Source organism: Tympanuchus pallidicinctus, unplaced genomic scaffold, assembly GCF_026119805.1.
Source record: "Tympanuchus pallidicinctus isolate F22 unplaced genomic scaffold, pur_lepc_1.0 scaffold23, whole genome shotgun sequence".
Taxonomy (NCBI): domain Eukaryota; kingdom Metazoa; phylum Chordata; class Aves; order Galliformes; family Phasianidae; genus Tympanuchus; species Tympanuchus pallidicinctus.
The window spans coordinates 5,329,265-5,344,793 of NW_026294740.1; the positions used below are offsets into that span (position 1 = coordinate 5,329,265).

The following is a 15,529-nucleotide window of genomic DNA, read 5'->3' on the forward strand; positions in this document are numbered from 1 at the left end:
TGTTTTCAAAGCCCTTTATAAGCATGACCTTAGAGAGAGCTGCCTTTCAGAGCTGGAGGAAGAAATCAACTGCATTCGGAGGGTGGTGACTTTTGGACACTTGGATTCTGTGGGAACTCTTGGCCGAAATGCAGACTGCAATAAAATTGGCTGTGAAAATATTTCAGGAGCTTCCTTTGGGTTTCCAGCAGCCTGGTCTGGGAGCAGTCTGTGGGGACAAGGAGCACAAAGCAGTCACAAAGCAGTTGGAAGGCGTTTTGGGCACGAGGTGACCATGATGCAGCTGTCCCTGCTGCTGTGTGTTTGAGCCAAGCAGGGAGACACAGAGGGTGATGCACCAGCTTCCAGAGCGTGGTGTTCCTGCACAGCCCCACTGACAGCTCAGCAGTGTCTGCAGCCATTCCCGTGCCCACAATTTGCAGCTCACTGCCTGCATGCAGCCCTGGGGATGGCAGCCCTGCAGCCCCCAACCTGCTGCCCCCTACCCTGACACAGGAGCAGGAGGAAGGGGAATATTGAGTGCAGCTCACAACAGGCAAACACCACGTCGCTCCCCTGAGCAGCAGCTGCCCAGAGAACAGCCAACCCCAACCACTGCCGTCTGACACAGGAACGATGCCAGCACAGAGAGCTGTGGACATTTAGTGTGAATTTAATAGAGGCACCGTGAGTTACCAGCAGCCAACACTGGGGCCATGGCGCTGCAAATGGCTGAAATCTGCCGTGGGACATCGGGTGGCAGCAGGTGGGGGGTCAAGGAGATCCCAGCAGTGCCCTGCTTTGGGCTGTGCCACGCGTGGGAGAACCGCAGTGCTGTTTGTCACCAAACAAATCCTGAGTGATTTCCACATCGCTGCACGACATTTCAATGGCAGAAAAAATAACACCAGAAATTATCGACTTCAGCTCCTCCCGTTGCCTCCTATTTGCTGCAGCAGGAGCAGTGCTGGACCCTCTAGAGTTGCCCCAGCACAGCGTTGCAGCCTCGAGGTGCAGCCTGAGGCCAGGACTTCTCCCACTGGGGAAGCAGCATGTGCTTGGTGGGTCTCAGCACAGCACTGTGCTCTGCACCAACCTGCCTGCCGGGCTCAGTGCCACAGCGCTGGGCAGAAGGAAGCAGCAAAACCAGCACGGCCCTCTGCTAGCCCATCTCCACGTCCGTTCCTAAGGAAGCTTTCCCCAGACTCCTCTTGGCACGAGCTTTGGCTCAGCACACACCTTTGGCTGCCAGTGGATTTGGTAAAGACGTTTCGTATTTGGCAACATGGCTGCACTCAAGGCCTCAGCACAGCTTCCAGTTGGCAGATTTTATAGAAGGCAGCAGTGAAAACATGCTGTCCTTCCAAAAATACTTCAAGGGAAACGTTTACCAAAGACAGCTCAGCAAAAACAACTGCAACAAACCAAGTTTTGTTTTTCTTTCAGGATGGGGAAGAGTGCATACGGGTGGCATCAGCTGAGGAGCGCTGGGTCCGCCCCACGTGCCTATGGCAAAAACAAATAAGGACAGAAAATATTCAGTCGTTGGGAAGAGCCAAAGGGAACACGTTGGAAACACACTAGAAACAACAGAATTCCATAAACAAGGTTCTAAAGTCTGCGGCTGGCAGCATAAAGCAGCAGCTTTGCTGTAATGTCACAAAGAAGTAAACTCCAAAAGGTGTCTATGAAATACCCTGACTACAGAAAGCAGTGCTGTAAGACCCGTGGCTGTGCACTCTCTGTACAAAAGGAGAAGAATCACGCCAGCAGGCATGCCATGTAAAAACAGAGAGAGCGAGAGATGGCCTTCAGGTGACCAGCTCTTCCTCACCAACAGAACAGATACTTTCCCTGCAGTCCCAATGGTCTGCAGGTTTATTTTTGGCAGATTGTAATTAAAATGATCGTCGTGGCGTTAGAGAGAAGCCACCAAGAGGCATTGTTCTGGTTGAAGCACGTGTGCTCGGGGTGCAGGGATGCTGCAGGGCCCTGCCCCCCCCCCCACCAGCCACACACTCTGCTGGGGGCACTCGGCTCTCATTAGTGTTCACGCTTCTCATCAGCAAGGTACAACTTCTGGTTCCCAACCAGTCCAGTCTCAGAGGCAGAGTAAAAAAGTCCTTGTGAAGGTCTAGAAACACTTTGTGTTCCTATGAAGATCAAATCCAAGCACGTGCAAACGCTGTTCCTGGTTGGGTGCGTTTCGCCCCGTTCCTCCGCTCACACGGTGCCATTCTCCTGCACACAGACTCCATCCCTCTTTCATTCTCCCCCTTCCAGTCCTCTCTGGAGCCTTGACAAACCTCCCCTCCATTTTTGTCCTCCACATTTTTCCTCTGCACATCCTTCCTGCCCTTCCCTCTTCCTCTGGAGCTCCCGGTTCCTCTCCAGCTATTTTCGGAAATTGAAGATGTCGTGTGTTTTCACTCCTCTCCTGCCTTCACCTCCTGCCTTGGGAGAAGAATCCTCCACCAGCCCCCCATAGGGGCAGCCCTCGGCTGCGGGGTGGTGACCAGAACACTCCACTGCAGGGATGAAGCCGCTGTCCCACATCCCCGTCCCACACAGCTGGCACAGGTCGTGCAGACTGCAGGGGATGCGGGGCAGCAGGTGGAACTGATAGAGCAGGCTCCTCGCCTAGAGGGGAGAGAGACAAAGTCATTCCCACGTGCCAGGGTGTGGATACAAAGCACTGGGGTTGCCATCGGGCCCTGCTCAGCTCTGTGATAGGAGTCAAAACTTGGGGCACCCCTCCTGAACAGCCAGCTGGAGGTTAAATGGGGCCTGAAGGCATTGCCAGCAGGTGGATTTAGCAGGAGCTGCTCTCAGCATGGGATTCCTGCCCCTCGGCACCGCAGTGCCTGCATCTGCCCTGCAGCCTGGGCTTGGTGCTGCTGTGTGCAGGCACGTCCCAGCAGCATCACCCTGTTCTTGCTGGCTGCAGGCAAGCAGGGTTTACAGGAGGTGAGGAAGATGAAGCACCAGTCCCTGGTTTTCTCCATGCTCTGACTCATCTCATGGGCCTGAGAGCCCACCTCAGCATGCAGACATTTACCTTCCTGAGTACGAGTTCTCCGTTCATGTGCATAGCCAGGTTGCCGAAATGCAGCAGCATCTGATCGGTGGCCAGCTGTTGTTCAATGACATCATCCCCATAAATCACCACGATGGCCACACAGATGAAGAGGTGGAAGTAGTCTGTCTGCAAGGAGAACACGGGCTGGGTTACAGCAGGTGGAAGCTGAGCTCTGGCTCCCCACCCTCCACAAGCACGTCCTGAAGAGAGATTTGTTGCTCCTTCCAGTTCTGCTTAGTGGTGCTCATAAAGGAGTTGTTGTGGATTCTGAATCACAGCTGAGTCAAAGTCTCTCACCTTTAAAGTGTGGGAGTGTGGTTTGGGCCACAGCTTTCAAAGCAGACTGGTGGCTCTGGGAAGACATTGTCCAGCTGTTAAAGAGGAGTCTGAACCTCAGAACGGATGGTCAGCACATTCTGAAAAGCATAGGCATCCCCAAGCTGGGGAGCAGCGTCCATCCTTTTGTTCTACAGGTAAACCCCTTTGGTAGTTACAGACTCTGAAATATCTACAGTCTCCCCACAACATCTGACAGGGAAAACTGCTGGAAGATGCCCACAAGGAACACAAGCTTGTGAAACAGACTTTTCAGGTGTCAGTGCTGCAAATGTTCAAATTAGGGGAACCTGCACTTTGATGAATGAACAGTTTTGTAAATGAAGCAGAGCCCTTCGGAGCCGATCTGTCTGTGAGCATAAAGTAGCTCAGGCAGCTCCTCAGTGCCTTCACCAGGCAGCTCCACGTGCAATTTGTATGACTTCCCATTTCTTTCAAGGTTACCTTCCAGCAAATCAAAGCAGAACCCGGCAAAGACAAAACCAAGCTGTCCCATCTCAGCTAAGAGAGCGCTGCGGGAGAGGGAATGCCTGCAGTGTAACTGATTTCGGATACTTTGCTACGAAGGGCCTTTAAGGAAAACCCCGCAGGGTGCTGAGGTGAGGGCTCAGCAAAGCACACTGCCTGTGTGCTGCATGGACTCCCACCTGGTAGTGTGCCCAGCAGGCTTCCCACATGCGCAGAGCCTCAGCGTCGGGGAACTCCCGTTTAAAGCAGAGGAGGATCCAGCGGTGACAGAAGAGCATCTGCAGGCCGTCCTCCCCCAGGGCAGAAAGGTGCTGGTAGAAGCGTGGGTGCATGAGCCTCAGCAGCTCCCGCAGGTACATCTGCAAGAGATGCACTTGGCTGAGCCACTGCCTGTGTGCCAGGACCCCCAGAGCCCCCCGAACCCCCCCACGTCCCCAGCACAAGCCAGGCCTGCTAACACTGGTTTGGGTTTTGTCCTCCCACACAGAGCCCCAGCTCACGGCCCCGGCTCACAGGCAGCTCCTTACGTTCAGCCAGGAGCAGCCCGGGCCACTGCAGCTATTCCACAAAGAAGCAGGGAGGGTGAAAAGAAAATCCTTTGACTGCTAAAGGAAGATGGGGAGAGTCGGGCTGGGCAAAGCAGCACGCAGCCCTTGAGTGCAGACAGGATGTGGCTACCTGCAGCATTTCATTTCAGCGGGGGCTGAGCAACGTGTGAGTGATTTTAAGAAGCCTGATGCTATGGGCACGCTGCAGAGCATAATCCATACAATGACTGCACCTCACCTGCAGCACCCCACCAGGCTTCCGTGACAAATTTACCATTGTACATCAGTGCCACCATGACCTGGACAAGAGGGTTCAGATTTAAAATGTGTTTCCCAGGATTCTGACCAGCGAGCAACTGACATTAATGTTCAAACCTAAAAGGTTTCTATTTTTCAGCAAGGTCACTTTATTTTAAGTGACTGTGCCAGATAGGAAAGGCTTTTCATTTGGATATCATTAAAAAGATATCCATTAAAAATGTTAAACCTTCAAAAAAGCTCATACAGAGGGCTGCAGCTCCACTACTACGCCTCATTCATACCTAATGCCCCCAAATCAGGATGGAAACAAATGAGTGAGTCTCCTCTGCCTGACAGAAGCACAGAGAAAAAGGCAGCAGAATCCTAAATAAAAGATGACCATAAAAGATTCCTTGAATCAGAATCCTTCAGCACAGCCAAGGCAACTTGACTGACAACTTATTGCCTATAATTGCCCCTGGAGTGCCTCAATCACCTGAGATTCATTTTATCCATCGGATACTTTGTGGCTTTGGTGCATGATTTCACACAGACCAGTTAACAGCTTTACGTCATTCCTCCAGTTTGAATGAGGAAGGGAGAAATTACAGACAGGACCAAACCGAGCCCAGCCCTCTTCCTCACCAGCTGTTTCTCCATATCCTCGTCCCGGGGCGAGCTGATGAAGATGGTGTTCTGCATCAATCCCACAAAACACCAGAAAGTATCCGACTCATCCAGGACCTCTGCCAGGATTGGGGCGACCAGGTCGGACATGCCTTGGGAATACCCAATAGCTGGGTTAAACACTGCGTAGTTCAGCAAGATCCTCCTGGAGGAGACATGCAAGAGAAGAGGTGAGACGTGGAGGGCACGGCCCTTCCATCCTACCCCAACCATTCACCAGGAACATGTTGACGAGTCCCGCACCCATCAAGAAGACTCTGAGGGCTGGTCTTCCACCCCATCAGCAGGACCACAGCCATAAGCACCTGCCCACGACCCTGCTGCAGCACTCTGTACTCCCAGAGCTGCAGAAGGCTCCCCCCTCTTTTATGTGCAGGGAAGCTAGGGGATGGCAGTGGTGAGAGCTCTGGGGAAGGAGTTATTTTTGCATCCTCTGGTCCAGCCATCCTATGTGTGATGCTCTTCAGTATTCCCAAGGCAGCAGCAGAGGCAGCCTGGGCCATGGGGAGTCCTGGAGTTTCCTACGTGCTCAGTAGGGCACTGTGTGGGACGCTGAGATCAGACACATCACCTCATTGTTTCCACATTGGGGTTGTTTTCCCCTCGGAAGAACTGGTTGCTGCGGTCAGTCCTCACAACATCCTTGTCTACTGTGAACTGCACCTTGCGCCAGAAATCCTTCTGCTCATCTGGAGACATGGAAAGCCTGAAAATTGAACAGCAACACAGGTATGTTGAGACTACAGGCACAGGACCGTCACAAAGAACAAACAGCCTTACTTCAGCTTTAGCTTTGAGAAAAAAACCCTATTTCTATACTGAGTTTTCTCATCAGTTGAAAAGCAGACAAGTGGTCTGTCCAGAACAGCACATCTTCTGTCCAAAGGCATTATCAGAAGGAGCCTCCTGGGTTCTGAGAGGGTGACACAGTGTGTTTTGTGATGAAGTCGACGTCTGGAGCAGCTGATGATGCTCTCCACTGCTCCTTGTGGGTGTCACACCAGAACTCACCACTCTGCTGCAATTTACTCCAAAATAATAATACCACAATCTCTCTCCAGCTCAAATGTACCCACAATCAGTTTGCAAAGCACAGTTCCGGCAGTAATAACTTCCTTAAATTTGACATATCTTCTTCTTCCCTATTTTTACATCCAGATACATTCATGAAGAAACCTAAAATCCTGTTTTCACCTTCAGCCTGCTAAGCCTAGCACATCATGCCATAGCCTTGCCTGCGAGACAAACTCCCTGCATGGTGCTGCTGGTGCTGCTCCAGGAGCTGGGTGAGATAACATTGGAGTAAGACTGGCTGTGCTGAGAGCAAATCTGCTCCCTTCACCTCTGTCCCCAGCAGCTCTTTGGAGTTAGAAGCTAAAGAGAGGGGAGCAGCCGAGGCTGAGGCCACTCTGTTACCTCTTCTCCTGGATCTCAAAGTACTCCTTCCTCTTCTGCACCCTCAGTGCCTCCCTCTCCTCAGAGGTGGACTCGTAGCTGTAGTAGTGCAGCAGGAAAGGCCACACTTCCCCACGGATGGACATATCGATCCCACCAAAGAAAATGGCCTGGAAGGAAGAACAGAACCGTAGAATCATAGGAAGGTTTGAGTTGGAAGAGATGCTGAAGGGCATCTGGTCCCACCCCCCGTGCTAAGCAGGGACACCCACAGCTCCATCAGTGCTCAGCGCCCCGTCCAGCCTGACCTTGGCTGTCTGAACAGAAGTTAGGACCGGTTCAGCTTTAGCATTCCCAAAAACAGCAACAAGGAACTGCCTGCCACTGTGCTGCGTGGCTTTGCAGCTCTCTCCTGACAAGTGACGCCTTGATTCAAGCTCCTGCAATTTGCACATGTTTAGAGGGAAAGTGCTGGCCTTCTATTCCCAGACGAGACACAAATCGGGCTCATTTCAATGTCAATAACCCCCCCTGGAGTGGCTCTATGATTAACGTGTCGTTCTCATGTCACGGCTTAATCCCCAATCTTGGAGACACCGCATTTCACTGCAAACCCCTCTCAAGACCCGGACCCGGTGCTCCCCTGAAAGCCCCGCATTCTTTCATACAGTCACCTCAATTTTTCTTTCTTTGATTTGCTCACAGCACGCAGAGCACAGACGCGTTGGTTTACCCATCCTGCTGCCTCCTTGGGATGATGCTCAGATCTCACCTGCAAGCGCTCTGCGGTCCCACCAACACCTCCAGCCATGCACCACGAGCAACCTTCATCCCTTCCAACATCACCTGCCCCGAAAGCAAACCAAGCTTCCACTGCAGGACTCTGCCCAGCACAGAGCAGCAGCCTCAACTCACCTTCTGCAGCTTGTACTCCTCCTCCACCTGCCCGCAGTGGTTCAGGTGGCTGAGCCATGCTGACACGTCGAGGCGCCGGTAGGCGTTCTCCTCTGGGTGAGTCTCTGATGAGGGCAGCTTGGGCCGACGGATGGAGAACTGCATGCATGTCTTCTCATCAGCGAGCTGCTGAGCGAGGGGAGCAAAACAAAACCAAACAGAACAAAAATGAAGGCGGGAGGCAGATAGCGGCACAGCGGAGACGTGGGGAGCAGCAAAACCTTTCCCTGTGGTTCTTGTAGCAGGCACAGCACTTAGCAAGGTTGTTCTCTTAATTCCAACCATTACAATAGCACGAGTGATTAGAATAATTAAAAATCAGAGCGCCACAAAACAGCTTCATCTTAAAAAACCACCAAAAACAACACAGTTTCCTATTCCTCCCCCCATCTTATCCCTGACCTGAAAGCGAATTAATGCTGCTTACAGCAAAACTTCACCCTGCCAGGAATGCCTGCAATAAATTACATATGATTGGCCATATACAAAGGGATTGCTGTTAGGCAAGCGGGGAACGGCACTGCCAGGCTCTCTAAGGGCACTCCTGATCCCAGTGCAAGACTGCAGCTGACATTTAATTTAAAAATCAAAGGTTGTTCAATGCAAAAAGTGAGCCCATGCGACCACAATAAGAAAAGCAGCAGGGGTCTCTGTGGGAAGGATGGAAATTTAAAAATCACTGTTACTAATAAGCACATATAGTATCTTAAACAGATAATTAAACAGCTCTTATCACATTTGTATGTAGATTGAACAAAATATGGCAATACGCCTTGTCAAAACATTTTCAGATGCAGTATGCTATGCTTCACAAAATGGATGAAAGGCTCGGACAGCAGTGCACTGCTGCACTGGAAATTGGTTCCCAGCCACCTCACCACCCAGAGCACAGTGCTGATCTACCTGCACACCACAGCCAGCAAAATTACCCCCTAACGAGGTTCCTGCCTTATCTGCTCTACATTCCACAGGCAGAACAGGAACGGATGAGGATGAACAAACACCACCAAGACCTCCCAGCTAACTGCTGGCTGTATCCCAATAACAGTCGGTGCCTTGCTGCCCTATTTAGTGATGGAACCTCACAGCTTAATTTCCCCAACTCCTTGTGAGAAGTCCCCTGCCCCACCTTGCCCGCTACCTGCTCCTTCAGGTGGGTCTCGGTGCAGTACTTCCACTGCTGGAACACCTCTGACACTTTATCCAGGCCTCCATGGTGAAAATGGAAGATCTTGTACTGGCTCTCCCTGCTGGCGACTACCAGCTGCCCACAGGTGCATGCCTCGTCGCTGTGGGGAGGGCAAAGTGGGGTTAGAATCAGAATCATACCATCACAGGATGGTTGGAGCTGGAAGGGACCCTAAAGGCCATCTGGTGCCACCCCTGCCCTGAGCAGGGGCACCCACAGCTCCATCAGTGCTCACAGGCCATCCCTGCCCTTGGCTGTCTGCAGGGATGGGGCACCACCATCTCTCTGGGCAACCTGTGCATCAGCAGACCCTGCTAGTCTGTCCTCTTCTTCCCTACAGCTTCCCTTTGGGCACTTGGAGGCCAGCACAGATATCCCTGGAGCATTCTCCTCTTCAGGTCACCTCACAGGGTGAGGAGGTGCCCCGCAGGAAGGGGACGTCGGATTGCAGTGAGAGGAAAGCAAACTGTAATGAAGCCCTCCCTTCAAACAAGGCAGAAACCATCTGACAGCTTTGGATGTGACCACTGAACCAGAGCACTGTGAGGCTGTTCCACCAAGAGCTTCCCTCGTGCTGCTAAGAGCACCCTTACCCTCCCAGTATGCCAAGGAACTGCATTTTATCTTTCCTGGAGAACAAACCCCTGAAGCCTGCCTCACGGCACCTCTGTGAAAGGTGCCTAAAGAAAGGTTACCTAAAGAAAAGGCGCAGGGATCTCATTTGTCCCAGGTCCACTCTGAAGACTCCGCAGATCTGCTCCAGGGCTCCCACCTTCTGCTGCTCCTCTCCCTGCGTTCGCCCGCTGCTCTCTGGGCTCTGGGTGCTGCCGTTGGGGCTCTCTGTGCAGCAGTGGGAACCTGGCACGTGGTCATCACATGCATCCCTGCAGCCATCACCTGTGTCCCTGCAGCCATCACCTGTGTCCCTGTAGCAGAGTGAGGGGAGAGCCCAGCAGCGTTAGCCAGGAGCTGCAGTTGCATGTGACAATCACGGCTGCCACAAGGCTATGCATCTTTCCCAGAGCTCTGACATTGGAATTCAGGGCAGGTCTAGGGAATCAATAACAGGCTGCTTACAAAAGAGATTAAATGATTTTTATTGAAATCAATGCCCTGCCATCCCAACAGGCGCTCCTGGGTTTGGTCTGCTGCACACAGAACTGGAGAGGGTGGATGTGTTCCCCACCACTGCCTGGGGAGGTGAGCTGTGCACCCTGGGTATCAGCTGTGAAGTCCCTCTGAACACAGCAAGACCAAAAGAGGCTTCTCCTGAACTTGATCCATGCAAGCAAGCCCCACAAGCCTCAATTCAGATATACATGGCTTCAGGTTCCCATTTGCAAGCTTGGCACTTGGGGAGTTAAGGAGCGGGAAGTGACACATGAGCTCAAAGCCAGCCTGGAGCAGGAGAGTGAAGCAGCATGCTGCAGGGAGCTGGGAGCATGCAGGGAGCTGGGAGCATGCTGCATCCATGCATCCACCCCAAGAAGCAAACTGAGCTCAGAGCAAAGGCCCTGCATGCCCGCCACCAGCCCCGATCCCAAAAGAAAAATATCACTGCTTTGAGAATTAAGTGAATCTGAAACTGTGACCCCTCGGTTCTTAAAAAGGCCAATACATGTGAACAATCTCAGAGCAAGCTCTGAATGGGTTCCGCTGTGAAATCAGGGTTTGCAAAACAAGGCAAGTAGCAGGTATAAAGACAGCCCCCTGCAATGCCACTTTATGCAATGTTTTCTAATCCGCTTATCTAACAATGTAGGCACTGAACGCTGAAAATCACACACTCAGCATGCATCTGCAGCACAGCACATCAGTATGCCTGCCGAGCCCGGCTGCGGTGCTCCTGCACAGGGCCGAGCCCCGCGCGCAGCATCTGCCCGTGGTTCAGGTCACTGCACCCCAATGGCCGGGGCTCCGGACATCCCCCTTGGCTGTGGGTGACATTTTTAACGGTTCCAACGGATGGCTCAAAGCCTCAGCGCCCACCCGCATGGGAAGCAGCCCCCAAAGCCCCTTCCTTCACTCCGCAGCATTGTGTACGGACAAACGCCGCACGGCTGCCTGCTCGAAGAGCAGCTCCATGGCTCCGTTTGTGATGATGTGCTGCTCTGTCTCGGTGTGCCCGTGCAGCACTTTGGTCTCAATAAGGCCATGCAACGCTGCAGGCTTGGGGCACGGTGGTTGGAAAGCTGCCTGGGGGTGCTGGGGCACAGCTGCCTGAATGTGAGCCACCAAGAAGGCGGCCAACAGCATGTAGGCTTGTATCAGAGGTGGAGGTCAAGCTCTGCTCCCAGTTAACAGCAATGGGATGAGAGGCGATGGCCTTGCACTGCACTGCAGAGATTCAGATTGGATAGCAGGAGAAATTTGTACTTGGAAAGAGCAGCCAGGCACTGGCACTGCTGCCCAGGGAGTGGGGGAGTCACCGTCCCTGGGGGTGTTCCAGAGCCATGATGCTGAGGACTGTGGTGAGTGGGCATGGTGGGGATGGGTTGGGGTTGGACTTGGAGATCTTGAAGTTCTTCCCCATGAAAATTGTTCAGGTCTTTGCGAAAATTCAAGTGCTATTTTCAGCTCAAGCTGCGAAATGTAACACCTTCCTAAAGCGCTCTGTAGCTCACATGAATGCAAAAATAACAGGAGTCCTGGTGCAGGGCAGCCGTGTGGGACTGCTTGCTGTAAGCAGCTGGTATTTGTGAAGCAACACTCAGCAGGCACAGCTGGTTCCACAGGATTGCCCTGGAAGAGGTGACTCAAACCAACTGTAAGACTGAGCAGAGGTTCTTGTATCTGTGTGCAGAGCTGAACAGAGGCACAGCAATGGCTCACTGGGATCTGCTGCCCCATGCACACCGTGTGCATTCAGGCACTGTGGGAACTGAGGGGAAAAAATCCTCGCCGTGTTTAGGGTCACTTTTTCCTTTATACATCAATACTGGGGAAAAAAAGAACAATAAAAAGGAATGGAAAGACTCTAAACTGTGAGTCTACTTCTTAAAGCACTGTTAACGTACCCAAGTAGTGGAACATAGCACTAACAGCACTGGTTCTGTGGCTTCTGGGGAGTTCTCCATCCAGGCACACTTGATGTGCAGACACAAGGGAAAAATTTTCCCATTTATTATTTATGAAAGCCAGACTATTATACCTGCTGGATGAGGGATTTGCACCAGTGCAAGGCAAAATGCTGGAGGAATATTTAAGAGAGAGCTGGGGCCGTGGGAACCAGAGACAGCAGACTGCCAGGAGAACACATGCAATCCCCAAGGGAACAGAAGGGACAGAGGAAAAGATTATCAGGTGAATTAGCAAACCTAGAGGCAGGAAGCCCACGGACACAGCCACAAGGCCAGTGACACCTTTTCTCTTTGCTCAAGTCCCATCACTCTCTTGTTACAAAATACATCTCAGTCTTGCTGCTGCAAGATCAGGGAGTGATGCATTTTCTCCCAACCGTCAGCTGCAGCAATCGATGCCTCTATGTCCCATGAGCTTCTGCAGCATCTACAAAGCATAACGCCCGCGTGAGGCTGGCCCTGTGCTTCAGCTGCAGCAGGAACTGCTTGGCAACAGGATGACTTACAGCAGTGGGGCAGACCTGCAGGAACTGTGGGGCTGACCTGCAGCAGTGGGGCTGACTTACCGTCCAGCCAACACGCACCTGCTGCACAGAGACAGGAAACCAGTTGTTATTACTGTTACAGAGCCAGGGCAGAGAGCTGCACCAATTACATGGGAAGGCTATTTTAGCGACAAAGATCTAATAACTCATTTTATGACAAGATGTGACACGTGTAATTATAAGAGGGAGGATGGCAGACGGGATGTGGCAGTTATTGAGTGCCTCCCAGCCGCCTCCCAGAGTCTCTTGCAAAAGCCAAACCCTCTCCCCTTGGCTCTCCATCACCACTGCATTCAAGCACACCTCCAGTAATTGCAGCCTGCCTCACAGCCCCATCTATTCCTGCACGCTGCCTTGTGAAGCGTTGTTTACAGACAATAAGCATCACCATAATGTATGAGCACCATGAAATGGGAACAACGTGCCCTTTCCCTCCCCAGGGCTGATGTTTCTCTGCTTCTCCACAGCTCCCCACAGGCACTGACCTTCCAGTTCCGATTCTCTCCAGCAAGGTGACGCAGCTCACGGCAGCATCAGCTGCCTGAAACGCCAATGACAGATGGCTTCAAATAAATAATCCATCAATAAAAGTTCAAAGATATCCCAAAACGCCTAAACGCTGAGTGCGGCGATGGCACAAAGTGAGGTCAGGTTGGGTAGCTGGAGCCCAAATCTATTGTTCTGATAAATAAAAGAGTGTCCTTGACAACATACATGTATAATGAATTGTGAAACCTGCTGATTTCAGCAATAGATGAACGAAGTGCAAAAGAACACAGGTAATATGGAACAAAGCAGTTTGCCAAAATAGCCCTGCTTGCACCGGATGATGCTGCAGAGCGATGGAAGGACACGGGCAGGGCAGCAAAGTCCAGTGCCAAACCCTGACTGGTGGGAACATGTAAAGATGTTGGGAGCCGTGCAGAATTCCCCCTTGGGCTGAAATAATGTGGAACTGAAGCCGCTCTGCCTCGGAGAGCCCCAGTAGAATCAATCTGTGTTAACCTGCAGGGAAGGGGCGGTTAGGAGCCAGGATGAGCACGCAGCCAGCAATCCCAAAATGAGATGTGGGAACACCCTCGTGTGGAGGCACACACAGAGCAAAGCCAGCAGTCCTTCCCACTTGTCAGGGAGACTGCTGAAAGCCATGAGGACGTCACAGCACAAAGTACGTCAGTGTCAACATGGACTTCCCAAAAGCCTGTTCCACAGCTTCCCATTGATCTGTTTGCTTTCAAAACATAAATTTCCCCATGCTGAACTGCACTAAATGAATGCTATTTAGTAGCTAATTAACTTTCTGTGCTGAAAAGCTCCCTTAATTGCACTTCTTTCACCTTTTTTAGCCCGTGTCCTCTGGGGAACCTCAGCTGTCCTACGGCATTTGTTCTGCTCCTTCCTATGGCACTCAGCGGCTCCCAGAACTGCAGAGGTTTGTAGTGAACTGATGTGTTCTGCCTCTCCTTCCTCCTGGCAGGTCTGCGATGTGATGCCCTCCAAGTACCCAAAAAGCAACACTTAAAAAAATGCCTGAGATGGAAAAAGTGATTTCTCAGCAAAGCCCCAAAAAGAATGTTTGCTTTTCAGCCCATTTGGGATGAGAGAAGGTTTCTTACCAGTGTTTATTTTATATTTTAAATCAATGCCTTATTTTGCTTTTCTCTTTCAGTTCTACCCATGCAAAAATAAAATCCTACACTAATTATGCTAATTACAATCAAGCCTTCACACCGCCTGTCCCTTGGAAGCCCCGAAGATTACCTTTTGTCTTACACACTTGGCTCTAAGCAGTGGATGGGGAACATTGGGCAGCTCACTGCCAACACCAAAGCCGTGCACCTCTGACCTGGCCCGCTACCACTGCCCTCGTGCTCAGATTGGGAGCCCAAAGGAGGTGGGTGCTCTGTGTTAGAAGCAAGAGGAGTGAATTACTGATCACACCACCGGTGTGCTTAACGTGAAGCAGTCTGTGGGAGCAGACCTCAGCAGCACCTGCCTATTCCTCAATTAAAATCCCAAACAAATAGCTCCACCGCCCCTTCGAGCCGTAATTCCTGATCTCAAGTTAGCTGCCACTATTTTTCTTCCACAGAGAGCTGGCAGCGAACCAACAGAGGCAAAAAAAAACCAAACCTGCCATAATTAACATGCTTGCTGTTCAAATATTGATACAAAGGAAGACGGAGCCGTATGCCCACACTGCTGCTCGGCTCTGCCCAACCTCACAGTGGATTGGGACAGCACAGCCCTGCCCAGAGCCCACAGCTGCCCCACTATTATGGAGCAGAGCCTCACTGAGGGACTGTGGTGTTCTTACAGGCACTGCTCCAGGTACCAGCGGCACTTCTCAAACCACACGGACCCAGAGCCAGGCCCTGAGGCTGAAATCGCCAAAAGCAGGCGAGAGTGATGCAAGACACTGCAAGAAGTTACAGGAGTTGGGAACCCAGAGCCCAATTCCCTCAGCCCTGGGAACACAACCACCCCTGGCAGCACGGCAGTGGGTGTACAGCCCTGCTGCGCCCATATGCTTCCCTGGCCCGGTCTGCAGGGAGCTGAGAGGCACCGAGGTGCTGCCACAACATCATGATGCAACAGCACGCTGTGCTATCCCTGGGGAGGCCATTTGCTGATGAGCTCCCCAGGAAGGGCTGAGCAACACTAGCAGAGATTGCATCAAGCGTGCCCAAGGAGCTGCTGCTTGCGTTGCATGCTGCGCCTGTAAGAGCTGTGCACGTGCACTCATGACTCCTTCGGAGCATGAGAACTTTACTGTGGTTTAGCTTCAGCATGAAAAGGTTGTTTCATGACCCAGAGAGTGGTAGTCAATGGCTCAGTGTCCTGATGGAGATTGGTGAGCAGTGGTGTCCCTCAGGGGTCAGCACTGGGACCAGTATTCTTTAATATCCTCAGTGATGCTGACAGTGGGATCAAGTGCATCCTCAGCAGTTTGCAGATGGGATGGGATGCCATCCATAGGGACCTGGACAGGCTGAGTAGTGGGCCCAGGAGAACCTCACAAGGTACAA

The 15,529-nt window shown here is 52.0% G+C and overlaps 1 protein-coding gene across 9 annotated transcripts in view; it reads right to left on the reverse strand.

Annotated features, from left to right (window-relative positions):
* The window catches only part of TBC1D16 (TBC1 domain family member 16), a 25,697-nt gene continuing 10,168 nt past the window's right edge, over positions 1 to 15,529 (reverse strand). For 5 of the 9 annotated variants that reach the window (XM_052687539.1, XM_052687538.1, XM_052687540.1 and 2 more), the window contains exons 4-12: positions 9,571 to 9,801; positions 8,816 to 8,975; positions 7,648 to 7,815; positions 6,754 to 6,902; positions 5,909 to 6,043; positions 5,296 to 5,482; positions 4,042 to 4,221; positions 3,038 to 3,184; positions 1 to 2,619 (exon numbers count right to left, since the gene is read on the reverse strand). In XM_052687539.1, the coding sequence (XP_052543499.1) occupies positions 2,374 to 2,619; positions 3,038 to 3,184; positions 4,042 to 4,221; positions 5,296 to 5,482; positions 5,909 to 6,043; positions 6,754 to 6,902; positions 7,648 to 7,815; positions 8,816 to 8,975; positions 9,571 to 9,801 (1,603 nt within the window). In that variant the 3' untranslated portion in view covers positions 1 to 2,373. The remainder of the gene's footprint in view (positions 2,620 to 3,037; positions 3,185 to 4,041; positions 4,222 to 5,295; positions 5,483 to 5,908; positions 6,044 to 6,753; positions 6,903 to 7,647; positions 7,816 to 8,815; positions 8,976 to 9,570; positions 9,802 to 15,529) is intronic. The other 4 variants (XM_052687546.1, XM_052687545.1, XM_052687544.1 and 1 more) reach the window with 4 other exon arrangements.